General features: G+C 30.0%; 4 protein-coding genes across 10 annotated transcripts; 1 reads left to right on the top strand and 3 right to left on the bottom strand.

The window, feature by feature from the left end:
- The first annotated feature begins 11,093 nt into the window (after window positions 1-11,093).
- LOC106411685 (xyloglucan O-acetyltransferase 2-like) lies at window positions 11,094-13,395 on the top strand. The gene is made up of 3 exons (XM_013852495.3): window positions 11,094-11,751; window positions 12,067-12,347; window positions 12,428-13,395. The coding sequence occupies exons 1-3, from the start codon at window positions 11,523-11,525 to the stop codon at window positions 13,193-13,195; spliced, it is 1,278 nt and encodes a 425-aa protein (XP_013707949.2). The 5' UTR covers window positions 11,094-11,522; the 3' UTR covers window positions 13,196-13,395.
- Window positions 13,396-13,626: 231 nt separating this feature from the next.
- LOC106411686 lies at window positions 13,627-14,467 on the bottom strand. Its single transcript, XM_048735355.1, has 2 exons — window positions 13,838-14,467; window positions 13,627-13,807 (listed from the first exon to the last, which is right to left on the bottom strand). Exon 1 carries the CDS (start codon window positions 14,439-14,441, stop codon window positions 13,893-13,895), a length of 549 nt encoding a protein of 182 aa, XP_048591312.1. The 5' UTR covers window positions 14,442-14,467; the 3' UTR covers window positions 13,627-13,807; window positions 13,838-13,892.
- A 1,581-nt stretch (window positions 14,468-16,048) lies between these two features.
- LOC111197911 (WAT1-related protein At3g28100) lies at window positions 16,049-18,991 on the bottom strand. Of its 7 annotated transcripts, none has more exons than XM_022687852.2 (7): window positions 18,707-18,991; window positions 18,563-18,628; window positions 18,322-18,435; window positions 17,397-17,643; window positions 16,646-16,807; window positions 16,459-16,560; window positions 16,049-16,332 (listed from the first exon to the last, which is right to left on the bottom strand). In XM_022687852.2, exons 1-7 carry the CDS (start codon window positions 18,901-18,903, stop codon window positions 16,228-16,230), a joined length of 993 nt encoding a protein of 330 aa, XP_022543573.2. In that variant the 5' UTR covers window positions 18,904-18,991; the 3' UTR covers window positions 16,049-16,227. The 7 variants fall into 7 exon arrangements, with proteins under 7 accessions (XP_022543573.2, XP_022543572.2, XP_022543579.2 ...); XM_022687851.2 differs by having other exon boundaries at window positions 16,412-16,560; XM_022687858.2 differs by having other exon boundaries at window positions 16,412-16,560; window positions 18,834-18,920.
- A 1,667-nt stretch (window positions 18,992-20,658) lies between these two features.
- Window positions 20,659-26,338, bottom strand: LOC106411659 (WAT1-related protein At5g40210-like). Its single transcript, XM_013852461.3, has 6 exons — window positions 25,978-26,338; window positions 25,748-25,861; window positions 21,682-21,931; window positions 21,442-21,603; window positions 21,198-21,346; window positions 20,659-21,107 (listed from the first exon to the last, which is right to left on the bottom strand). The coding sequence occupies exons 1-6, from the start codon at window positions 26,232-26,234 to the stop codon at window positions 20,948-20,950; spliced, it is 1,092 nt and encodes a 363-aa protein (XP_013707915.2). The 5' UTR covers window positions 26,235-26,338; the 3' UTR covers window positions 20,659-20,947.
- Window positions 26,339-27,053: the final 715 nt, after the last annotated feature.

Here is a 27,053-nt window from a genome sequence, read left to right on the forward strand (position 1 = left end):
GGGAGGGTAAAATTTTTTTCTTTTTTTAAAAACAATATATATACAAAAGTAAAAATATTTAATAAAAATTTTAAAATTTTAAAATTGAAATTATGAAAATTTTAAAATATATCTATTATATTTTAATTAATATTATAAAATTTTATAATAAAAACAATTTCAATAAATTTTCAAAAATTAAAATTATAACTTTCTAAATATAAATTTTATATTTATTATAATTTTATGATTTTTGATATTTTTTATAATTATATTAAATGTAAATATTGTTAATTTATTATTTGACTGTTACCGCATTAGGTAGTTAACCAGTCATAAGTCACCCGCAAATGCATCAATTTTTAACCGCAGTACCAGTCGTACAAATCTCTTAAAACCGCTAGAAACCGCAACCGCCCGCATCCACAAACTCCCGCAACCGCAACCGCAACCGCAACCGCTGCGTTTGAACCAGTCAGGCCCTAAGTTTCTTAATTTAAGTAAGGTTAGCCAAAAATAAGGAATAAGATCACTGAAAAAAATTAAATTACCGCTTTATAGGAATTAAACAAAGAGGGACATCGTATCATTTCCAAAATTGTTCAAAAATTAGTTGATTAATCTATGTTTTTTCACAAGAGAAGTATTTTTCCTTCTATTTTCTTCTGTTTAAGAACTTAGAAAAATATAACCCTTTCTCTCTCTTCAAAAATACTCTGCCTTCTCTCATCAATCCTCCATTGTTGAAGCTTGCTCTCCAACTCCGGTTGCTCTCTCAGAGCCGGAGTCGGGTTTAGTTTCTTTGAATCATCCTTTTTGGTTTCAATCGGTTTAGATCTTCATGTCTTGTTCTCGTTTTCCTCTTTGGTTGGATTTCAGATCTAGATCTTATCTTTACCGGGGGATGAGAGCTTGCATGTCGTTCTCTGTGTGTGATATTGATCGATCTAGTTGAAGTGAGTTGGGTTCTGTTTCCCTTCTTTTTGGTCGCATTATGAACCTGTTTTTGGGTTAAATGATTTGCATGTTGGCTTTGAACTCTCTTTGGCTCATTTTGGGTCTCGATCTTCGTCCTTCTTGATCTCTCGAGAATGGCTGAACCCATTTATGAGTTGTCTCGCTCCTTGTCATTTACCAAAAGATTTGATCGAGTTCTTATCTCTCGTCTTGCTTCATCTCGACGTCTCGTGACGTTCTATCTCCGTCAACGCATTCCCGGTTGTAGACTTAAGAACTGAAATTGTTCTGTCTCCTAGATCTTGAAAGCTTGAAGCACTGGTCTCTTAATCGCATGGATTATTCTCTATAGGAGGAGTCACAAGCTGGAGGTTTTAGCTTTGGATAGCATCCTCGCCTTGTCTCGTTCAAAGGGGTTCATTTGAAGTCATCGTGCTTTATTGTTCACTGTTTTGTAAAGGTTCTTTTGTTTGGTTCCTCACTTCTTCTATTTTAGATCGGTTAGTATTAAGGATGGTTCATGTTCTTATCTTTAATTCCTATGTTTGGGCTTAGCTTCTCCGTTGTTGGAGCCTTGGACTCTGGAGGTTTTTTATAAACCTGCCGGCAAATGTAACCTAAACTGTACTCCACCCCTGTAATCTCTGTTGGTTAATATAATTATATAATTAGTGTTAAAAAAAAATCTATGTTTTTTCACTTTAAAGGTGTTTCAGTTTATTACTTCTGCTCTTCACTGTTTTAAACTAGTGAAGGGAATATTGTAATATATTTTCTACTAATCGTGAGAAAAGCACATGGAGAGTTATTTAACGTGCGAAGATAACATTATTATAATAACTAGATCCTCTGTCCGCGCTACGCGCGGATTATAAATTTTAAATATATTATTCATAATTATTATTAATATGTGAATATTTTTACTTTGTATTTAATTTAATTTTAATGTTTAATAGTATCTTTAGCAGTTTTCTATTATTTTTTTTACGTTTTTGTTTTCTATAGATTAAGAAATTTTAAAAAATTTGGTATATGCACCACTTAGCTTTGGTCTTATGATATGTCTACATTTTATGAACACACTGAAGATGGTATTGAAATCAGCTTATCTTTTATGTCATGGAGGAGCGAATACAAAATGAAATTTGATATGGAACATATAGCCATTTTCGTGTAACTAATATTTGATTTAAGTGTATTTATATATAAATTTAGCGCTAACTATAATGGAAACAAAAAGAAGCCACACCCTCTTTTGCGGGTGAATACTAATTTTTATTCACTATTTTCGATTGGTTTTAAAATATGTAGTAGATGGTAAATTAAATTGGATTTTGTGTGTGTCTTTGTTGTAATATTAGTTTGCAATGTATTATTACTTGTAATCATTTTACTCTCATGTGTCAGATATTTGTGTATCCTTTTCGTTTTAAATGTTTATCTTTTGGTGAATAAAGAACATACACTTATTTATAAAGAGGAGATATATATTTTAACAAAGAATATTATTTTTATTTGAATTATGTTTCTGGTTGCAAGAATACTATAACATATTTATGTATATGAGAAAATGCATTTTTGAAATCAATAAATGTAACATTTTATTTTCTTCTAAAGTTAATGTCCATGTACACTTATGTATTGTATTTAAATATGATATTTATATTTCTGAAGTTCATATTCTTCTAAACCACTGGATACAACTTATTGTTTGTAGAATTTTGCTCCTACTATAAAAGTGTAATAGTTTTTTGATTTCTCATTTTTAAATGTGTTGTAATTGATAGTTTTTTTAAATGTAATGTAATTGATAGTAGGATTTCATTTTTTTTTTATATTGTTGGATTAACGCTTCTAACCAGCCGGTTAATTGTTTCTTAGCATATTAATTTCTCATGTATCACATAAGAATATTTGTCAAGCTCTCTTTTTCGACTGCTTGTTTTATGTGTTTTATAGTTCAGCTTTTTGTGGATACATGTCGTTGTTTAATGTTTCACTTGTATATTAACGTTACTTTGTTGTTATAGTATGTAATTATTTTGTGGAAATGATTGATACAACAATGATAATATGTGATTATATGATTTTTGTGTTAATTGTTGGTGTTAACTTTCGGAGTATATTTATTGTAGTTTTATTATTTTGTTGCTGTCATTAATTGTCGCTTAAATTCTTTATTTGAACCAATTTTAAATGTTTCTGTTTTTAACTTTTGGTTCATCTTAGTTTCAAAAAAAAAACTTTTGGTTCATCTTATTTATTTCTTTTTGTGTTTTAGCCATAATATTTATTTTGTATGTATGGTTCCACTTTTTATTTTTTCAATTCATTTGTTATTTTACGTAAAACTATAAGCTATTAACTAATTTTCTGCGATTCTTTGTAAAGACAACGTGGTCCAGTGGCAAAAGACGGTTTTATGACGGAGGATGTCACGGGTTCAAAACGCTGGTCCTTCCTTTTTGTTTTAGAATTTTTTTTTTCATTAATGGTAAACTTGTAATTAAATCGTCTTCTTCCTTTTAGGGCTTTCACTTCTACTGCGAAATTTTCATTGCCGCCTCGAACTTTTTTAACATAAAACATCGTTTTCTTGCAATTTTCTTATCAATTTTTGCATAAAAACTGTAGATTTGCGACGTAACATCAAATTCCAAGCGTTTAAAATTCAAAAGCCTGGACTTTTTTGATGAATCTGATTTTTTGTCCGATTTTGATGAAATTGCGGCGGTTCTGTACCGCCGAGCGTTGCAAGGCCGTGTACTCGGCCGAGTTGCCGCGTTTTTGAACATAGCCTGCGGTTGATAAACTATACTATTCATCGGTTGAGTGTTCCCGAGTCGATGTGAATTTTGAACTGGAAAATTGTATTTAGAACTGAAGTAAAGATGATGAAATCGACACAAACAGACAAATCGATCTATTATTAGTGACTTTGTAGGTTGAATCAATATATAATTATGAGTGATAGAGGAAGGTTTGGGAGATAAGAAGATAGTCTTCTCAAAAAACGTTTTTGCAAGAGGAAAAAAAATGAGAAGATCAATTGAAATAGGTTCGAAGCTTTTTGAGAAGCTTGATGATGTCGTGACCAAACAATGCTATCTGATTGGTTGAATTTAATAAATGACGTGGACAGCTTTAGAGTGAAGTATATCGGACTTTTAGTATAGTATAGATAATAACTGTAATAATTCTCTAGTAATTAATTTACTAATACCATATACGATTTTTTAATATATAAATAATTGAATTTTATCCACATGTTCGACGAGGAAAATAACATATATTGGTATCCACAGTATGCCATACAGCTATAGAATTATTAAACCGACGTGATTACCACTTTTATTTCTTGATATTATTCTCTAGTGATGTACTTATAATGCATATGTGATAATTATATATAGAGTTGCCAGGAAATGTGTTATTTGCCACATCTGTTTGTTAATGTTTATTCTCTCATGTTATAAAGCTGATAATGTCATAATGATATAGTTAACAGATTTTTGATATAATTAGCAGTTGTTCTAAAGGGGGCATAAGTTGATAAATACTTCGTACTTATATATTGTTTTGAATATAACGAGGCTCGGTCCGCAAAAATTGTTTCGGCGCCTATCAAATTTCAAACCTAGTAACTACCAGTCAATAGAGGTGAGACACAACCCTTGTAATACATGTATATTTATATATTGTGGCGCCCTTTAATATTTAATCTAGTTTTGCACATAAAGCAGTTGTTTCTCCTGTTTTCGACTAGGACCGGCACTGAATATAATGCACACTTTTTTTTGGTAACATTTATAGCATTACCGAAGTTAGCACTCCTTTATATTTGGTTTTGTGAAACACATTTTATGAGAAATTAATTCTTGGAATTACATAGGAATAGTCTAATGGTAAGCCAACAATTAAAGCTAAGTGATCTAGATTTGAATCAATTTCACAACGCTAAACCTATGTGGTCATATAAATATTTAATGTTATATTTTAGATCTTATTTAAATACTCAAAAGGAAGGTCAGTCTATAAGATGCATTTCTTGTTAAAAAGTAGTCTATATTTTTCTATAAATTTAAAATACCCTCAAATTAATAAAAATATAAGAATCACATTTTTGGTAGTTACGAAATTTCTTCCTGATGGGGATTTCTCCCATTTAGCACCTAGCAGATTTTAATTTCTGAACTATGGTTTTAATTTATTAACTAGATTTTGACCCGCGCTTTCAAAACGCGGGATTATTTTTGAAACATTCCAAATTTATTTGATATAAATTTGTATTTTAATTGTATCTACACTTAGATATTACAAATAAAAAATTATATTCAATGTTTTGAAATCCGACCCGACCCGCAGTTAAATTGCCAAATTCGGTGGTTCATATGTAATCCATTTTAGTTTTCAAAAAAAAAACTGTTATTTAAAAATTTTGTAAAACCCGTAACAACTGTTAAAACCCGAGATCTGGTTATCGGTTGAACTGATAGATGACCTAATATGTAATCCGGTTTGATTTATTATTATATTTAGAGTATTGTAATATATATTCATGAACGTTCAGATGAATAGTGAATATATTATGAAATTGATATTCCAATTTTAATACAATTTTAGTCCAACTAAAATTCCATCTTGTTAATGGATTAATATTTGAGTGGATACATACTAAAAATAAAATAGATTTGAGCATCAATAATATGTATACGTCTATTACAAATTAATGATTTAAGTTTGCAAAAAAAAATATAATTGTTTATTTAGTTAGTTTACTTTTGTTATTCGCATATTATTAGATAATTTTTGATGTTTTGTCTATGGCTTATTTTAAATTTAAAAGTTAATTTCATTATTCGCATTAGAAATGTAAATATTTATTATTTTAATTTTGATATATATTTTTATTATATTTAGTTCTTAATTTTTATAATTTATATATATAATTATATTTTTTTAAAATTAAAATATTGACTCTTACTCTCTAGCTTCGATTTATGTTAATTGTAATGTTTTATGATATATTTGTGTTAATATATTTGTTCAATTGGTTTATATTTGATATATATATTACATGTCTGTTTGAGTAACCCGTAAAAAATATATTCATTAAACTATCAATAGTAACATGTTTCATCATATAATTACTATTAATATTTATTTTATAATATATATTTATATATTTTTTAATGCTCTAACTATAAGAATTATATTTTTATGTATTTGGTGAGGGTTTTGAACAATTTGTTTTTTTTTTGCATTTGGATTAATATATAGTTGTATATATATATATGAATGAATATATATAATTATTTATTACATTAATAACTAAAATATAATTGTTTAGTTATTTGAATTTCGAATTAATATAAATTAAATTCATTAGTTTAAAAAATAATAGATTAGTTAGTTAGTTCCTTAATTTTAGGTATGATGTATATTTAACAATTAAATTAGATATGAATAGAAATAATAGGAAATATAATTAAATATAATGGTCAAACCTAGACTATTTGTAAGTAGATAAAAATTGCTTCTGTTTTAATAGTATTGATTGAGTGACCAATAAGGAACATAAACAATTTAAATAGTATATATATATATATTTTTTGTAAATATAACTAATTAATATTTTTCTGATTGTGAATGATCATATTCGTCTTTCTATTATGTAGTATCTATTTTCACCGGTTAAACTATTTTAGTTTTAACTTCAGAAATGATAAATTGATTTTAGTCTGAGTATTAAGGCTTAACTAGTAGAGGTGATGACAAAATAAAATTAGTATGCTATAGAAAAAATATACTACAAAATAATATATGTTTATAAACATAATTAATAAAGTGATTAGTAAATCAGTAGACGACATATATAAAAACTATCATATAAAATGATTATATAATATATATTTCTTTAATTATAAATAATAAAGATATAATTAAAAGATATATATATATATATATATATTATTTTTGTATTTTATTGATAATAGTGAATCATATTTAATTATATTTTATATGTTAAAATATTGTTAAAATAAAAATATTATAACTTTAAATTTATTTTAAAATAGAAATTTAATTTTTGATACAAGTATAATTTTGTGATATTATTAAATATAATAAAGTAATATTAATTATCTTTAAAATTTTATATAATTTTTTTTGTCAACAAAATTTATATAATTTAAATGCAAATGTTTAACCAAAATATTCAAATGAAAGCACTAACAATGAACATTTGGAGATCATTTGCATCTTTTAAATACTTTTAATAATTATTGATTAAAAATTTATTAATATTCTTACATAAAAGACAAAATATCTATAATTTATTTTCTTATTTATTCTAAATTCGCATTTTTCCATACAAAAATATTATAAAACCATAGATGGAGTAATTGTGATTCTTGATTGGTCGACAATAAACACAAGAATGTGTTGTTCAGATTTTAACCGGACCTCATCTTTCCCTAGATGACTAAATACATATTTACTTACCTAGCATCATGATATTTCCTGGTATTGGTGGATCCCTTATATATTAATTGAGGAACATTTGAAAAGATGTAACCTCAATTTTGTATTAATTAAAAGAGGCTCCAATGCATAGGTGGCACTCAATTATGTAGTCAATTACATTCAATTGAAAAATAAGTAGGTCCACATTCGATTTTTATATGTTGTTAAATATATAAGTTGGTCAAACTATATGATATAATGATATGATATGATATTTTCTTTCCTTAAATAAAACCTACGGAATTACCATAAATGACTAATATATATATGACAATTAATGAGTTTAATAATAAAGATTTGATAACAATGTATATCTCCTCCATCATTTTTTATTTAATTTTATATTATTAAAATAAATTAAACAATCAAATTAGCTATAAAAATAAAATTTAGATTTTTTCGTATATGTTATATTTTGAATTTTTAAAAACGACAATAAATGACTAAAACTATTAAAATTATTATGTTAAAAATTAATGATCAATGGTTTAACATTTTTATTATAAGAAGATACACATGATTTTAAAACCGTATGAGTAAAAAATATCATTTAATAATAAAATAAATATATATATATATATATATATATATATATATATATATATATATATATATATATATATATATTAAACACTATATACCATAAGATTACATAAATATTTTAATATTAAAACTTTCAATGAATTTTCAAGAACATTTATAAATTATAAACTTATTAAAGATTTCAGATTGCAAATTTTGTTATCGATGATTTAAATATTTTGTTATAAAACGATATGAACGATCATAGAACCGTATGATTATAAATTCTTATTTAATAAATAACTATACAAAATATACTATTCCTAGAAAAATAGGTTGGTCCATCTTAACTTATATTACACTTTTTATTAAACTAACTATCCAATTGATAAATAACGTACCAAAAAATGTTTGCACTTTCCTTAAATAAAAGCTACGAAATTACCTAATATGATTAACGTATATGTGAAAATTAATTATAATGAATAATAAATATTTGATAACAATTTTTGTATCTTAGTTCTTTTTTTTAATTTTATATTATTAAAATATATTTAAAAATAACATTAAATATATAATAAAAACATTTATAATTTTTCTTATATGTTATATTTTAAATTTTTCAAAACGTCTATAAATTATTAGAAATTTGAAGATCCCCACTCTGAAAATTTTGTGATCAATAGATTATTTTGTTTTGTCATAATAAGTTACAAATGATCATAAAATTGTATTAATATGAACTTTAATTTAATATTATAAGAAGATACACATTATTTTAAAACCATATGAGTAAAAAATATCATTTAATAATAAAACATATATATTTATATATATATATATATATAAATTATACTATATACCATAAGATTACATAAATATTTTAATATTAAAACTTTCAATGAATTTTCAAAAAAATTTATAAATTATAAACTTATTAAAGATTTCACATTGAAAATTTTGTTATCGATGATTTAAATATTCAGTTATAAAATGATATGAATGATCATAGAACTGTATGATTATAAATTCTCATTTAATAAATGACTATATAAAATATACTATTCTTAGAAAAATAGGTTGGTCCATCTTGACTTACATTATATTTTTTATTAAACTAACTATCGAATTGATAAATAATCTACCAAATTTTTTTTTGCAGTTTCCTTAATTAGAAGCTACGAAATTACTTAATATGATTAACGTATATATGAAAATTAATTATTGTGAATAATAAATATTTGATAACAATTTTGGTATCTTAGTTCTTTTTTTAATTTTATATTATTGAAAGATATTAAAAAATCACATTAAATATATAATAAAAACATTTATATTTTTTCTTATATGTTATATTTGAATTTTTTAAAACGTCTATATATTATTAGAAATTTGAATATTCCCACTCTGAAAATTTTGTGATCAATAGATTATTTTTTTGTTATAAGACTTATTCTTAGGTCCACCCCCTAGGTGAACCTCTAGGTTCACCAACCAATAAGATTGTTTTATTTTATATTCGATATCTTTTAAAAAAGGAAACAAAATATTATCAAATTATATTATGTTTTTAAAATTAAAAAGTAAAAAAAAAAAGTAATAATTACAAAAAAAATATTTTACTCGTCAGCATAACATTAAACCTAAACCCTAAATTATAATCCCTAAATCCTTAATCCTAAACCCTAAACCCTTGGATAAACCCTAAACTCTAGGATAAATCTTAAACTCTAGGATAAATCCTAAACTCTAAATCAAAATCACTATACACTAAAACATTCAAGCGTTTAGGGTTTAGGGTTTTAGTGTTTTTTATTTAGAGTTTAGGATTTATCCAAGGGTTTAGGGTTTACCCAAAGGTTTAGGATTTACCCAAGGGTTTAGGGTTTATCCAAGGGTTTAGGATTTAGGATTTAGGGTTTAGGGATTAGGATTTAGGGTTTAGTGTTTTGTTGAGAACATTAAAAATATATTTTTTTTAATTCTTTTTTCTGTAACTATTATCTTTTTTTATTTTTTTATTTTAAAAACATAATATAATTTGAAAATATTTTGTTTCCTTTTTTAAAAGATATCGAATTTGAAATAATGAAATCTTATTGGTTGGTGAACCTAGAGGTTCACTCTAGGGGGTGGACCCAAGAATGACTCTTGTTATATTAAGTTACAAATGATCATAACATATAACGCATATGAATTTTTATTTAATAAATATTCAAACTAAATAATATATATATATATATATATATAAACACTAATGATTAAAAGCAATAAGATTGGCTGATCAATTTAGTCGTCCAGTTGAAATCTTTCAAAAGTATGTGAAAGACTAAAGTCAAAGTAAATATGGATTTAGAATAGTAGTTATATTTTACTAACCAAATACCGAAAAAACCGAACCGAACCGAAACCAACCCGATATTCGAATTGAACACCCGTAATCCAAGTAAAACCAAACTATTGTTTCATTCTCCAAAATATAATAAAAATAATAACTTAATCCTGCGCAAGGCGCGGATCTTATCCTAGTTGTATAGTATATGGTAATATTAGCTAGATTATACGTCAAATTTTAAATGGTGAATTTGATTTTAGATTCTGATGCTGATATGCAAAATTTTGTAAGGATACTGAAAATCCAAGTTTTTAACTTGAATATATTAAATCAATTTTTTTATTGATTGTATAACTATTTCAATTTTTCAATGTTACTTTAGATTTTCTAGAATTTCATTTTTGCTAAGTTCAGTTATTTATAACTATTTTACATGGCAAGAATTTGTCATTCATAAAAGACTTACAATTAATGATTTCTTACCAACAATAGCTATATTAAATTAATTAAAATATAATTTTGAGCATTTCCTACAAACTTTTTTTCTATTGTGTTTGTTATTTTTATATGTTTTGTCAAAAGAAATTTATCAATGGTAAGTGAAAGCTGATCATTTCAACTGTACATATACTATTTTTATTAAATGAAAAGAGTTTTTTTTTTTTTTTTTTTTGCGAAATCCACCTCAATATTTTATAAATTTCTGCCGAGTGCTAATGATAACATTTGTGTTGAAAATTTGTTCTTAAAATTCAGAAATCAATTTTCTATTAATCAAAAAGTTCGGATATGGCCAAAAAGGAGAAGAATGATACGCGTTACAAAATAAGTAAAGGATTATACAAAAAGTGGCAACAAATTTTCTACAAAGAGGAAACAAGAGATTACGCCGTGAAATATGCTTTAACGTATATAAAAAATCCACATGCAAACCAACACCACCTCGTCGAAGGCCACGTCTCTTCATCTGACGGCTGCAGTTACATCATCACTGAAAAAGCAGTCAAAACTATATAAAAAGAAAATAATCTTTTAAAAAAATAGTCACACAAATTCATCCATAAATCACCATTGTTAACCTTTTTTTCTCCTTCCTTTCATCTTTCTAAAAAATTCATTTTTACAACCAAAAACTAAAGTTCAAGAAAACACAGAATAAAGGAATAATCTCTTCGTGTGTGCGTGTATATAAAAAGATATACATATGCGTGGGTATGATTCTTGGGATGATCGACATGCAACGATGAAATCATCATCCATTTTCCGAGAAAGTTCAGACAAAACAGAGAGATGGATTGTAACAAACATGGCAAGATTATCACCATTTCTCTTGTCTTCTCTTTGTATAACTATCTTCTTCACAGGCTTCTTCGTCTTCCATCAGAATCCTTTCATCTCGGATCAAAACTTTCTCACCCTGCACCCTCTAATCGGTAAGGTATAACCAATGATAATATAAAACATTTTCAAACAAAAATCTTGTATATAGTATATATATACGTACATATATGGTTTTATGTTGATTAATATGATGATTGTGGATTATTTGTACCCTTACAAACGTGTATGATTTTATGTTGAACTAGTTCATGTGTTTTGCTTTTGTCTGAAACCTCTCAGCTTTGTAATGATTCACTTTTTGTTTGTTCTTTTGATATTGTCTCAGAATTTTGTAGATTTGTTTTTTTTTTTAAATTTAAATTTTTATTGATTTGTTTTATCTTTTGTTGTTGTTGTGGTTTGGTTAGATCCTAAATGTGATTTGTTCAAGGGACATTGGGTTCCAGACAAAAGAGGATCTCTGTACACAAACTCAAGCTGTTCTACGCTTCCTGACTCCAAGAACTGCATAAAACATGGGAGATTAGACAGAGATTTCTTGTTTTGGAGATGGAAACCTGATGGCTGCGACCTTCCTAGGTTTAGTCCCAAGGAGTTTCTTAGAATGGTTCGAGGCAAGAAGATGAGTTTTATTGGTGATTCTGTAGCAAGGAACCACATGGAATCTCTTCTTTGCTTGTTGTCAATGGTGAACTTTAAATCTTTTTCTAAGGAGATGTATCTTGCTTTGCTTACAAGAAAGTTGAATAATAGTGTTTGCTTGTGCAGGAAGAAACTCCTAAGGATATCTACAAAGATGGAGAAGACAGAAACAGGATATGGTACTTTCCTAACCATGACTTCACTCTCTCTACCTCTTGGACTAAGTTTCTCGTGGAGGAACATGAGAGGGTAGACGGTAACAAGACCGGAACTGGATTGTTTGATATAGATATTAGCAAGATGGATGAAGGATGGTTCAAGGGTCTGCCAAATACAGACATTGCTATTGTCTCGGCTGCTCACTGGTTCTTCAGACCAATATTCATCCATAGAGGAGATGAAACCCTAGGTTGCATCTACTGTAGCGTACCAAACATGACACAGCTTAGTCCTGACCAAGGGTTTAAGCTTGTTTACTCATCTGTCTTTAAACACATCAATGAATGTGATAACTGCAAGAGAGATTTAGTTACAGTTATGAGGACTATCTCACCTGCCCATTTCGAGAACGGGACTTGGGATACAGGAGGATCGTGCAGAAGGACAAGCCCTTTTGGTGTTAACCAGATCGATCTGCAGAGCAACGAGATGAAGATCAGGACATCTCAGATTGAACAGCTTGAAGTTATAACGAAAGGCGACCACAAGGGGAAGAAGAAGTTTGGTGTTTTGGATGTGACTAGGGTTATGCTGATGAGACCTGACGGCCATCCGAATAGTCACTGGGGAAACAAATGGATGAAAGGTTACAATGATTGCGTCCACTGGTGCTTGCCTGGGCCTATTGATGCGTGGAACGATTTTTTAATGGCGATACTTAGACAGTTAAGATGATTATTCATGGATAAACAAACAAACAAAAAGTTAAAACATTCTTTCACATTTCTTATGAATAAGTACCTTCAGTCATCTGATTTTTTTTGCTTCTGCTTCTAGATATCTCTGTTGTTACATAGAGTTTACACAATACTCAATACCAGTATTCTAAAGATCTGCGTAGTCGGCAAATCGGATCTAAACAATTTTTGTAAACAGGTTTTTTTTAAAAAAATTGGTCTAGTGTTTAAACAATAATCTTCTATAAGGCATCCAACCGCCACCACCTAGGAATTTATTGAACATTGCCTCAATACAACACACATCACTTTCATTTACCTCATATATACATACTTGCCCCAGACCTTCTGCATAGAGTAATGATTCACGCTGATAAGCAGTTGAATCCTGCAAGACATGAGCAGCGAAACAGCTTCGAGCAAACCATATTGGTGCAACAAACACAAAAGCATAATCTCTCAGATTAATAAATAATAACGAGCTTTAACTCCAATCTGCAGAGAACATTTCAAGCACATGGGAGAAGCTCTGCAGAACAAGAAAGATCAAATCTTTTACAGAAAACAACTCGAAACAGACACAAAACAGCTAAGTTCTTAAGCAAAGTACATAGCTTTCTGCACTGTTCCATCAAATTACATAAAACCCAATAAGCTAAAAAGAAAAAGACACAAAGTGATAATAATAATCAAGACTACTCCAAGTTGTTACCAAGAGCGAAAGAGAAGACTTCACGAACAGGAGAGAACTCAACGACCCCAACATCCATGGCGTAGCCACTCACGGGCATCTTCAAGTCCCTCAAAACGGAGAAAGCCTCAGCCATGCGAGCCCTCGGCACATCGACCGCCACGGGGCAGAACGGGACCCACGAGTCCTGGCGAAACTCCTCGCCGATGTCGAAGCCTTCCTTCTTGACGGCGTCGAGAAGCTGAGCGTGGAGGTGGAGGAGGGAGAGGGAGGGGGTGGGGGAGAGGAAGAGGGCGTTGTTGTCGCCGGAGAAGCTACCGAGGGAGGAGAAGGAGAGAGGGAGGGGCTCCTGCTTGGAGGCGAAGGCTTTGAGGATGGGCTCGAGCTTGGAGGAGTCGAGGAAGGAGGAGGAGAGGAGGGTGAGGTGGGGGCGGGACTCGGTGGTGATGAGCTTGGTGCTGATCTGGCGGCGGGCGAAGACGTTCCAGGCTTTCAGGACTTGGTTCTCCAGCGCTGGGTCGAAGTAGAGCTCGATCGCGTACCCTTCTGACATTAGATCTGGGAGAGAGAGAGCGATTGAGATTTGGGAGTGGTGGAGAAAGGTGGAAGCTTGACAGCGAGAAGACAAAGGGGAAAGGGGAAAGCTTCTTTTAATTGGTCTGTGGATCGAATGAGGAAGAAGATTGTTTTCTCATAGGTGAAGGTGATGAGTACGTGAATTACTCAGAAATTAGTTAGAGATCTAATGTGAAACAAAATAAAAGTAGGAGGAGCAAAAAGCAATATCTGAATAGTACGCCAATTATTTAGAAATTAAGTAGAGATTTAATGTAAAATGAATTAAGAAAAAATACCCAACATAACATATACTAATTTTTAGCAAACAAAATAAATAATAATTTAAATAAATAAATGAAAAGAAAAGAAATTTAACTAGCAATAATCTATGATCTTTTCAATTGTTGACCGGAACCTGTAGTAATGATGAGTTAATTATATGTTTTCTTGTAGTGATGAGACTATCATGTTGATTCTGATCATATTTGTTCTTGTGATTCTGATCATATTTGTTCTTGTGATAGTAACCAAGAACAAATGATGGGTTATGTATAGGTCTCTCTTTGTTCTTGTTCTCTGTGTTCGATGCCTTTTTTTTTTTTTGAACACTACTTTCATTAACTTCAAACGAAAAGAGTTAGGTAGGGGCAATAACACCCTCAACCATACAAAGTGCTTCCTTTGATAAGGAATCAGCAACAAGATTTTTATCTCTAGGGATCCAAGAAAACAAGATCGAAACGTCGGGGAGTCCGCTCAGGTGGAGAATGTCCGAGAGAATCCCATGCACCTCCGCGATGCATTCCTTTTGGTTTATTGCTTTTATCAGCTGTGCTGAATCAGACTCTAGGAGAATGTCGTTCAAACTATGCTCTCTGCAGAACAACAGAGCTTCCCGAATGGGTAGTCCTTCTGCAACGAGGGGTGAAGATACGTGCCCGTGGGGTTTCTTCCTTCTAATTTCAAACCTCTCTGTCTTCACTGTCCAGCCGAGCCCGGCTTTCTTATCTTCCTTCCTCCAGGCTGCATCAGAGCGAACGAAGGTAGCAGCGGTGCACGCTTCAGTCGCCGATGGCGTTGCCTGAGTAGGAGTGACCTTCTCTACTTTTTGTCCTTGTTCCCATTCCTTTGCCGCTCGAATAGCGGTAGCTAGTGTGTCCTCTGGTGATGCAGAAGCACCGTTGAAGACGAATCTGTTCCTTTGAAACTTAAATTTGGTCGTCGTCTTTGTTTTTATTAGAAAAGGAGCTTCCTCTGAAAGAGACAACATTAGTTGAGTCTTCTCTTCTTTTGCTGCTCAAAGAAGCAGACAAAAATTACATTCTCACAAACATAAAACTCAATTTATATAAAAAACATATGAGAGGATATCAACCCTAAACAAATGACCTTGCGTTGACTTCATCTTGTTAGAACTGAGCTGTGGCTAGGCTCTTCTTTACAAATAGTGCAATGTCTTTTTTCACTTTTTGTTATTCAACCATCTGTTATTGCGTATGCACCTTCTACTAATTTTAAGAGCTATCTATGTGAAACCGTCCACTACTCGACAACAGCTAAACATCACATTTTAAGAAATTTGATGTAGAACAATATTTCTACTAATTTCAAGAAATTCGATATTATCTTTTTCAAGTTATATACAAGTAATATAGTAATAGAATGTCCAGATCCAATAAAACTGTAAATAATACTACGCATTAACACATTCAAAAGTATGTAGTTTATTTCTCTTTGGTTCTAAATTAATTTGGTCGTCGTTGTGGTTCAACAGAAGAGGGCTATTCTCTTTTTCTGTAAGTAACAATAACCGAGTCTTCTCTTCGTTTGCTTTCCCCCACATCACAGCGTAAAAACCTATCGTTATCAAAAGTCCTCCAATCAAACTGCATACATAAGCAAAAAATAGAAACGATTAGACTTTCAAATTACAAATAAGTGAATTGATACTATTTGCGCATATACCATCCGAGATATAGAGAATCTCCGAGAAAAATTGCGCTCATAATCACCGCTATTAAAATCGACAATGGCTTAAATATGGCCAAGTAAAGAGGTCCTTTGTAACGCACTGTCCATGAATGAATTACGTAGTATACTGGAGTGAATATTCCCTGACATGTTTACAAACTCAATTTTAAGATCAAAACGGAGGAAGTTTGGTTTTAACTTTTAAAACTCAATATAGAGCGTACGTACCATAGCTAGAATGCATATCAAAGTAATATCAAATCGAATGATCCAAACGCTTGGATTGTTCCTCTCGACTACGAGTCCAGTCAAGGAGGTGATGATTGAAACGAACAGAGTATAGAAAAATGATACTGTAAATGCTGCTGGATATTCAGACATTATATGTGCCTGCCCAAAATCAGCGTATATAAACTTATTTTTCAAAGTAGAAACCGATCATTAGTTGATATAGGTTTCATAGTTCTATTGACTATATATGTTTTTTTTTTTTTTTTGATCAAATACTATATATGTTTTCTTTTTTGAGAAAATGACTATATATGTTTAAGTATGCATTTCTTGTTAAGGAGTCACCGGTAATCAAGACTAGTATACAACATTTTCCTCTTTTTCTTATAATTTGCACATAAAGTTGTAAATCAGTATCATTAGAACTTTACACCAAAACCATCTAGGCGAATATTTACTCACATGCCGGGTCCAGAACACAAGCGGACAAATCAAAGATTAGGAGCACCATGTTTTTTCTTGGAAGGCCACAATTTTTATACTAGTTGTTATATAATTGATGACTATCTAATTTTTGTATTTCAAAACTGAGTGGTTGTTTAGAAATTTTAGAGATTTTTTAGAACTAACAATGAAAGTGTCATAAATTGTTTTCTTGATTCAGACCACTATTTCCATTGGACTGGTCATGATTGACCAGAAACCCAAATAAAAACTATTATGTATGAGAATCGAAAATGATACCTACCTGTAGTATGAAAGAAACAGAAACGAAGATGTCTCTAATGGTGAGAAGACATCCACCAATGATCCAATTAGAGTTTGAAGATGATAGTGATGGAGAAAGCTGGTGGAAGTTTAGATTCGGCGCTGATAATACAATGAAGACGCGTGGGCCGTGATAGAGAACCACCACAAGTGCGCCTACTAATGATAATATCGTCCCCATCACTTTAGCTACACTGCTCCTTTCTTTGAATCTTACTTTCTCCATTCTTTTTCACAAATTAAAAATGACTATGTTATGTTTTATTCCAATAAATTTGAAACCATATAGCATATTTTTTGTCAAAATGCCAAAAAAAAAACAAAAACAAAAATCTGGCAGCCAAATAGACTGATAAATATGCATCTTGTCAAATAATGCAAAAGCAGCAGTCTTATCAGGTACCAGCCTTAGTAGTGTGTTATTCACAAACTGTGATTGTAATTGTGCGTGAGACAGTGATATATAAACTTATCTTATCATTTACCGAAAGAATATACTTATACACTAATTATTCCTTTAACACACCCAAATAATACGCATTCTCTGTTAAAAATTTACAAAAATTCGTTGACCAAAAACTAGTGCCTAATTAAAAATAATTCAATCACCAATAAACAAAATGCATAATACAACAGTAACGAAATAGAAATAGATTTTACTTTTGTAGCTGAGATAGTGGTGGGGGTTGCATAAAGCTTGATAGTTGTCACAAGGAATTAACTAACTTGGAAAACTTGGTTAGGGAAGTATATTAATAGTGAAGTAAGCTAACCAACATGATCTGACTTTAAGAACCTAAACCAACTTGGACTCATTAACAAGACTGATGAAAGATGTGTACTTTTTATATAAAAAATAACCATAAATCGACTGCTAAACTCAATGATTAGTGGAAAAGAATAACCTGAAGATAACGGCTAGGATGAAGGTAAGAGCAGGAGTGATATTGCTAATCGCGGAAGCTAGGGTTGGGTTGCTGTATTTAACGCCTATGTAGCTTGTGATCACATACGTTGATCTGTTCTTTTTTTGGGGTATTATTTGTTTTAATCAACAACAAAGATAAGCAAAACATATCTTTATATTAGAAGTGAAGATAGTTATATATTCAAAATCAGAAAGAAGAATTATGTAGTTGGATTTACCCTACTAGTCCAAGAAGTCCTATCTTACAAAGTATTGAGAAACTTAGTGGAGGAAGTGATCTTGACCTGTTTTAAAAAACATTCAATATTAAATGGAAAAGAAATGATTACCAATTGTCAAAAAGATTTAAAGTGATTAGAAACCTGTTGGTGAAGAGATGAGAAGGAAGAAGGAGAAGAGAAGCAAGAAGATAAGAATAGCCAAGGAAAGTGTAAGAGTTGAGTCCCTTTGAAGTCGCTGCTTTGAACAGTGTATTCAGACCAACAATACCGGTTTCCGACGCAAGCATTGCCGTCAAGAACGTTGCCTCTCTCCGCCAGAGACTTACGGCTCCCGCCATTGTTGGAAATGATAGAGATGTTGGTCTTGTTGAATGAGAGTCTGTTATTTATTATCCCTTTGTTGTTTTTTTCTTTCTTTATATGCCATGAATAAGAAAAGGAAATGACGTTTGGTGGTCCAGGGTTGACATTAAGGCTTCGAATGTTACGAACTGCTCCTCCCCGCACTGCAGTTAACAGTAACAAAAATCTCTACATATATCATATATCTATACGTTCTTATAACTGTTAAAACCGCACCGCAGTTAAACCGCTTGTCCCGCACCGCTCAAACCGCAGTTACCATTCGAAGCCTAAATATTATTTCCTGAAGTGAATATTTGGAAGGACAACGAATACGGGAGTCTAAAACATTTATTCCATATTCAAGGTAAGTTGAAGAAAAACTCATCTCCCAAACCTGCCTACAAGATTGCATTGTACATTTTAAATTTAAATATAACAATTGTGAAAATTTCAATAAAATAGCATTGTCCGATTTTATGGTAGGCTTCTTAAAACATGAAAAAAAAATGTCACATAAACTAATACACTATAAGATTGCTTTTGAATATTTGTATACAATTTGAGAAATAAAGCTGATGTTTATGGGCAAACCGAAGTAGTTGCAGTGAAGAACTTACTTCTAAAAATCAAAAGCAGTGTCACTAAAACAACCCAAAGATTTTCAGACTTATCAAAGTACATATAAGGCTCCGATCGTCGTTTTGAACAATATCAGACGGGTCTTTTTCTTAGTTTTCCCTAAAAACAAAAGAAGAAGATAAGATAATATTCTTGTTTTTCTATACGCATATTAGGTAAAAACAACATTTTGGTTTTGTAATGATCCATTTTTCTTGTAATGATCCCACTCCAAAAATTGTCCATACTAGAAGATATTATGAATCGATAAGGGAAATACACGCTTAGATGCTAGGCTCATAAGACCGTGGCAATTACATTTTAAACCGCCAAAACAATTACAATATTATGATAATAATATTATGTAGTTTATTATTCATGAATTATATACTTTAGCTGATTCATAATAAGTGTCATTCTAACATTTTTTTTTTTGTCACATAAAAAGTGTCACTTTATAATTTCTATGTAAATTATATTTACTTTCAACTGAAAATTAATTGTAAATTGTATTGATTTTATAAGTTTATCTCAGATACTATTGATCAAATATGTGTAATTAATACCAATTTAAATATACATTTCAATCAATTTCTTAATTTGTATGAAAAATGTTAAAATGACACTTATTAAGAAACAGAGAGAGTAATAAATAATATATTATAATGTAGAATCTTACGAAGGTAATGCAATATAAATTTTATCAATTGTGATTAACGATATTTAATATAAAATATCACATATATTTAATATAGTATTATAATTTATAAACGCATAAACCGTCTAACTAATAATCTAGGCGTCACTTAGTTGTTCTAGTCGCTAGCTGCTGAGTCATCGCCCACTTAGAGCCTATCGCTTTCTTCAACACAATGGATCATAGCCACAATTTATATGAATGTTATCCTAATTTTAATACAAACGCACGCGAATAACTGGAGTCGAAGCGTGAGAGTTACGTGCAAGTATTTATTAGACAACATACCCTCAAAGTCAAAGGAACCTCATGGATCCATTATACCGGAAAATAGAAAACTACCGAACAAAATAATTGATTCATTGGCCCTAGTCACTAACGCATCCTGAAATCCTGTTTTTCCTTTTCTGTTTTCAAATGTTGTACAGTCTGATAAAAACCCAACGTAGTTTGCTTTGAAATCTAGAGACACTTCTACTAGTTGAACTAAAAAACAATTAGATACTTGCAATTCTACTTAATGTCGCTTGCGTTTTATATATATAAACCGACCCCATGATACTAATTGATTTTACAGTTGGTCCTCGTTCCGCCAGTAGATTGTTCCGGACTCAGGACCAGTGGATGAAGCTAAACCGCAAAAACCGTGCATCTGAATACATGAATTATAGACACCTGAAACCCTGAAAATGAAACTGTTGCTGAACAAACACGAGATGTTACTACACTTGTTTCTCAGCCGCGTAATTCATCAAAAGTGGAACTCTCTTGGAATGTGACGATGAAGCAGCATGATGAGTATCGATCTCGGACTTCTCTTCCTTTGCTTTTCCCCACATGACAGTGTAAAAACCTATTGATATCAATGTTCCACCAATCACACTGCCAACACACAATTTTAAGAACTGAAAGTGAATATATAGGAGATAAAACAATACTAATTAGATCATTCATCTTTTCAAAAAATTTCACCTTCCCAGATAGAGGGAGTCGCCAAGAAAAATCGCGCCTAATACAACCGCTGTTAATATAGCTAACGGCCTGAACATTGCTAGGAACAATGGTCCCTTATGTCGCACCGTCCACGACTCCACAACATAGCCCGTCGAGTTTACCATTCCCTAAATATAACATTCCAAGAAATCAAAAGCTTATAAGCTAATTAGTAAACATTTAGTTTTACGAATCGATTAAAACTATGGAAACGTGTTCTGACCGTTGCAACGATGCATATCAACATTATACTCGATCTCATAATCCATGCGCTTGGATTGTTTGTCTCTACGAAAAGACTAACAAACGCACAAGAGACTGAAACGCAAATATTGTGGGAAAGTGCCAAGGCAAACTCCGATGCATATTCCCTCATAATATGCGTCTACAACCACCAAAAATGTAATGAAAAAGTTAACATTAGCTTAAGTTATAATATAATAGACGTTTATTCTATATGCACCTGTATGATGTACGAGATGGCGATGAGAGTGTATTCAAGGGCTAGGAGACATCCGCCGATGACCCAATTTGAATTTAACGGTGGGGATGGAGGCGGCGAGAGAGGCTGAGGAAGATGAACGGACGGCTGAGATGCGGCGAAGATGATGGGGCCATGGTAGAGAGTGACCACAAGTGCACCTACTATCGAAACTATTGTGCCCACTACTTTGGCTATGCTGCTATTTTTCTTTATAGACACCTTCTCCATGCTTATAATACAAGAAAAGTAGTCATCCAAAGATTTTCTTTTACAGCGAATAACAAAACGTATAAAAAACAAAATCTAACTAAACAAGATTGTGTTACAAAAAAAAAACTAAAAGTCTAAAACACGATTAAAACGAAATTGGTCTTATCCAATGTACCGATCAAAGAAATTATAAAATATACTTATCTTGTAAAAATATATTTAATCATATTCAATATACATCAACAGAACATACATTTACATTTTGAATTTTACTTTTTAATTACCAAAACCGGCCATCCCTTATATATTAATCGAGAAACATTTGAAAAGATGTAACCTCAATTTTGTATTAATTAAAAGAGGCCTCAATGCATAGGTGGCACTCAATTAGGTAGTCAATTAAATTCAATTGAAAAATAAGTAGGTCCACATTCGATTTTTATATGTTGTTAGATACATAAGTTGGTCAAACTATATGATATAATGATATGATATGATATTTTCTTTCCTTAAATAAAACCTACGGAATTACCATAAATGACTAATATATATATGACAATTAATGAGTTTAATAATAAAGATTTGATAACAATGTATATCTCCTCCATCATTTTTTGTTTAATTTATATTATTAAAATAAATTAAACAATCAAATTAGCTATAAAAATAAAATTTAGATTTTTTCGTATATGTTATATTTTGAATTTTTAAAAACGACAATAAATGACTAAAACTATTAAAATTATTATGTTAAAAATTAATGATCAATGGTTTAACATTTTTATTATAAGAAGATACACATGATTTTAAAACCATATGAGTAAAAAATATCATTTAATAATAAAATAAATATATATATATATATTAAACACTATATACCATAAGATTACATAAATATTTTAATATTAAAACTTTCAATGAATTTTCAAGAACATTTATAAATTATAAATTTATTAAAGATTTCAGATTGAAAATTTTGTTATCGATGATTTAAATATTTTGTTATAAAACGATATGAACGATCATAGAACCGTATGATTATAAATTCTTATTTAATATATAACTATACAAAATATACTATTTCTAGAAAAATAGGTTGGTCCATCTTAACTTATATTACACTTTTTATTAAACTAACTATCGAATTGATAAATAACGTACCAAAAAATGTTTTGCACTTTCCTTAAATAAAAGCTACGAAATTACCTAATATGATTAACGTATATGTGAAAATTAATTATAATGAATAATAAATATTTGATAACAATTTTTGTATCTTAGTTCTTTTTTTAATTTTATATTATTAAAATATATTTAAAAATCACATTAAATATATAATAAAAACATTTATAATTTTTCTTATATGTTATATTTTGAATTTTTCAAAACGTCTATAAATTATTAGAAATTTGAAGATCCCCACTCTGAAAATTTTGTGATCAATAGATTATTTTTTTTGTCATAATAAGTTACAAATGATCATAAAATTGTATTAATATGAACTTTTATTTAATATTATAAGAAGATACACATTATTTTAAAACCATATGAGTAAAAAATATCATTTAATAATAAAACATATATATTTATATATATATATATAGATTATACTATATACCATAAGATTACATAAATATTTTAATATTAAAACTTTCAATGAATTTTCAAAAACATTTATAAATTATAAACTTATTAAAGATTTCACATTGAAAATTTTGTTATCGATGATTTAAATATTCAGTTATAAAATGATATGAATGATCATAGAACTGTATGATTATAAATTCTCATTTAATAAATGACTATATAAAATATACTATTCTTAGAAAAATAGGTTGGTCCATCTTGACTTACATTATATTTTTTATTAAACTAACTATCGAATTGATAAATAATCTACCAAAATTTTTTTTGCACTTTCCTTAATTAGAAGCTACGAAATTACCTAATATGATTAACGTATATATGAAAATTAATTATTATGAATAATAAATATTTGATAACAATTTTGGTATCTTAGTTCTTTTTTTTTAATTTTATATTATTGAAAGATATTAAAAATCACATTAAATATATAATAAAAACATTTATATTTTTTCTTATATGTTATATTTGAATTTTTCAAAACGTCTATATATTATTAGAAATTTGAATATTCCCACTCTGAAAATTTTATGATCAATAGATTATTTTTTTGTTATAATAAGTTACAAATGATCATAAAATATAACGCATATGAATTTTTATTTAATAAATATTCAAACTAAATAATATATATATATATATATATATATATATATATATAAACACTAATGATTTAAAGCAACAAGATTGGCTGATCAATTTAGTCGTCCCGTTGAAATCTTTCAAAAGTATGTGAAAGACTAAAATCAAAGTAAATATGAATTTAGAATAGTAGTTATATTTTACTAACCAAATACCGAAAAAATCGAACCGAACCGAAACCAACCCGATATCCGGATTGAACACCCGTAATCCAAATGAAGCCAAACTATTGTTTCATTCTCCAAAATATAATAAAAATAATAATTTAATCCCGCGCAAGGCGCGGGTCTTATCCTAGTTAAATTACTAAACAACAAAAGAGAGATTCATTTGGGTCATAAATTTATCAAACTGTATATAACAATGGACCGAATTTTACTAACCGAACTAAATAAAGAACGTCCAGGTTTTGAACCAATAACCGAATTTTAAATGAGACAATGTGTGGAATATTCCCAATTAAGGTCCAAATTTGCTGAATGCCCATAATTATGAATAACCTAAAAGTGAGTAACTTTTTGACACTGTGCGGATAAAAATGCCCTTATGCTTTGTCGAAAACAAGTAACTCTAGATCTATCAGCTAAATATTTACATAGCAGATAACAATCTATATACCAACTAACATATCCGCTAATAATTTCAGTATCATCTAACAATCTATGTATCAAACAAATGTATCGACTAACAAATCATATATCAGTTAATGAAACTATTAACAATTAATTAGTTATCTATTAAATAGCTCTAAATCTATTTGTAACAACTAACACTTTATGTATCGATTAAAAATCCATTAAAATCTAAATAATAGCAGGTAAGTAATAAAATACCTACTAACGTATATATTACTCCCTCCGTTTTTTAATATAAGTCGTTTTAGAGAAACTTTTTTGTTCCAAATTATATGTCGTTTTCGGTTTTTTATGTAACATTTATTAGTAATTAATGTTGTCTGACCAATGATAATATATCTTCTATTTTTCTATTGGTTAAATTGTGGTTAGGTAAATAATTAATGATGTTTTTGTTTCGAAAATATAAGAAATTAATGATTTTTTTAATCTATGTGCATAGCTTCAAAACGACTTATAATAAAAAACGAAGGGAGTATCTAAAAGTTAATTGTGATTCGAAATTGGAAACATTGAAATTGGGGTGAGATAATAAGATTAACATTATGGGTGTCAAAAGAATAAGAATAAAAAAATAAAGATTTGTGTTGAATTAGAAGATGATTTGAAGAAGTTGTACGAGAGATAAAGATATTAGAACACATAAAAGGAGAGAGAGATAGAAATAAGAGTATTATAATCACTAAAAATATTAAAAAGAAACAAAGTTATATGGCAAATTACATGAGTTTTTGGGTGTATACGCCAATTACTCATTTTAAATCAATAAAATAAACCTAACTGAATCCGAATTTGTATGCACTATGTAGGCTAGTCTGGTAAGTTAATTCGATTCGGTTAAGTAACCGGATAAGAACTGAAAATAGTCAAAATAAAATTTGATACTGCTAGGGGTTTGCAGAAAGATAAAGTACCCGAAGAGAAGAGCGAAGATGAAGGTGAAAGCAGGAGTAAGATTACTCATAGCTGAAGCCAAAGTAGGAGAGCTATATTTGATTCCTGTGTAACCTAACATCAAATACACACATCTTCTCTCATTCCAAAGAAGAGTCACGTCACCAATCATCATTTTCAATTAGTAATAAAACACACACAAAATCTTGATCGAGTAAAGAAGATGAAGGCATAGAAGAAGAGGTCTTACCCAAGTAAACCAAGAAGTCCCATTTTACAGAGTACAGAGAACTTTAAAGGTTGTAGAGATCTTGACCTGTGGGTGAGGAAAGGAGAAGGAAGGAGAAGAAGAGCTCCGATTCCATAAGAATATACGAGGAAGACGTATGAGCTCATTCCCTTTGAGCTCGCCGCTTTGAACAGAGTATTCATTCCGACGTCTGAGATCACAACCGCCACCATCGCCGTCATGATCCAGCCGTCTCTCTGACATAATCTCCCAGCCATCGTTGTCTGATTCTCTTCCTTTGGTACTTGGAAGCTTTCTCTGAATCTGGAACTCTTTTCGTGAGGCGCTTGACCAATGTTATTATCTTGTACTTATCAAACTTAAAACTATTTTATTAGGAAAATAGGACCTTCACGTTTATGGGATTTGACCAAGTTCCAATTATCATGGATGTCATAATCATTATTGTGCAGCTTAATTAAGTTAAGATACATACTTCAGATCCATAAAATTGTGATTATAGAAGAAACTTAATTTCTAAAATTAAAGATCATATTTTGTCTCGTCAAATAAATTTAAAAGACATTCACATATGAAATTTTCAGACATATATTATAGAGCTATCTCGACTGATTGATGATAGTTTAGACATTCTCATAATTCATGTAACTTTCAAAGAATGGAGCCTTTTCTGGACCTGATGATGGACAATCAGTGCCAGTTTCGATGGGATCATCCGCCTTGTTGTCATCTTCAACCATGGGCACTTCCTTGGCTTTGCCCCACATCACCGTGTAAACCCGGTCGTTATTACACTTTGCCCTGATCAAACTGAGATCAACAACATTCAAGCACATAAATGGAAACAAAAGAGCCAAAGAACCTTTAGCCATTGGGTGGGGGGGGGGGGGGGGGGGGGGGGTGAGGGGTGATGTGATTTGGAAGTATTATTTTTAATACTTCTTATAACCACTAGGTTTAAGATTAAGGTCTAACTAATCATGGATTCACTTGTTACTACGTAAATTACGCAATAGTCAAGTTGTATTCACTAGACATCAAGACCATCCGCTCACCAATATTGCAAACCTACTAGT

The sequence above is a fragment of the Brassica napus genome, chromosome A6 (genome assembly GCF_020379485.1).
Source record: "Brassica napus cultivar Da-Ae chromosome A6, Da-Ae, whole genome shotgun sequence".
Lineage (NCBI taxonomy): Eukaryota > Viridiplantae > Streptophyta > Magnoliopsida > Brassicales > Brassicaceae > Brassica > Brassica napus.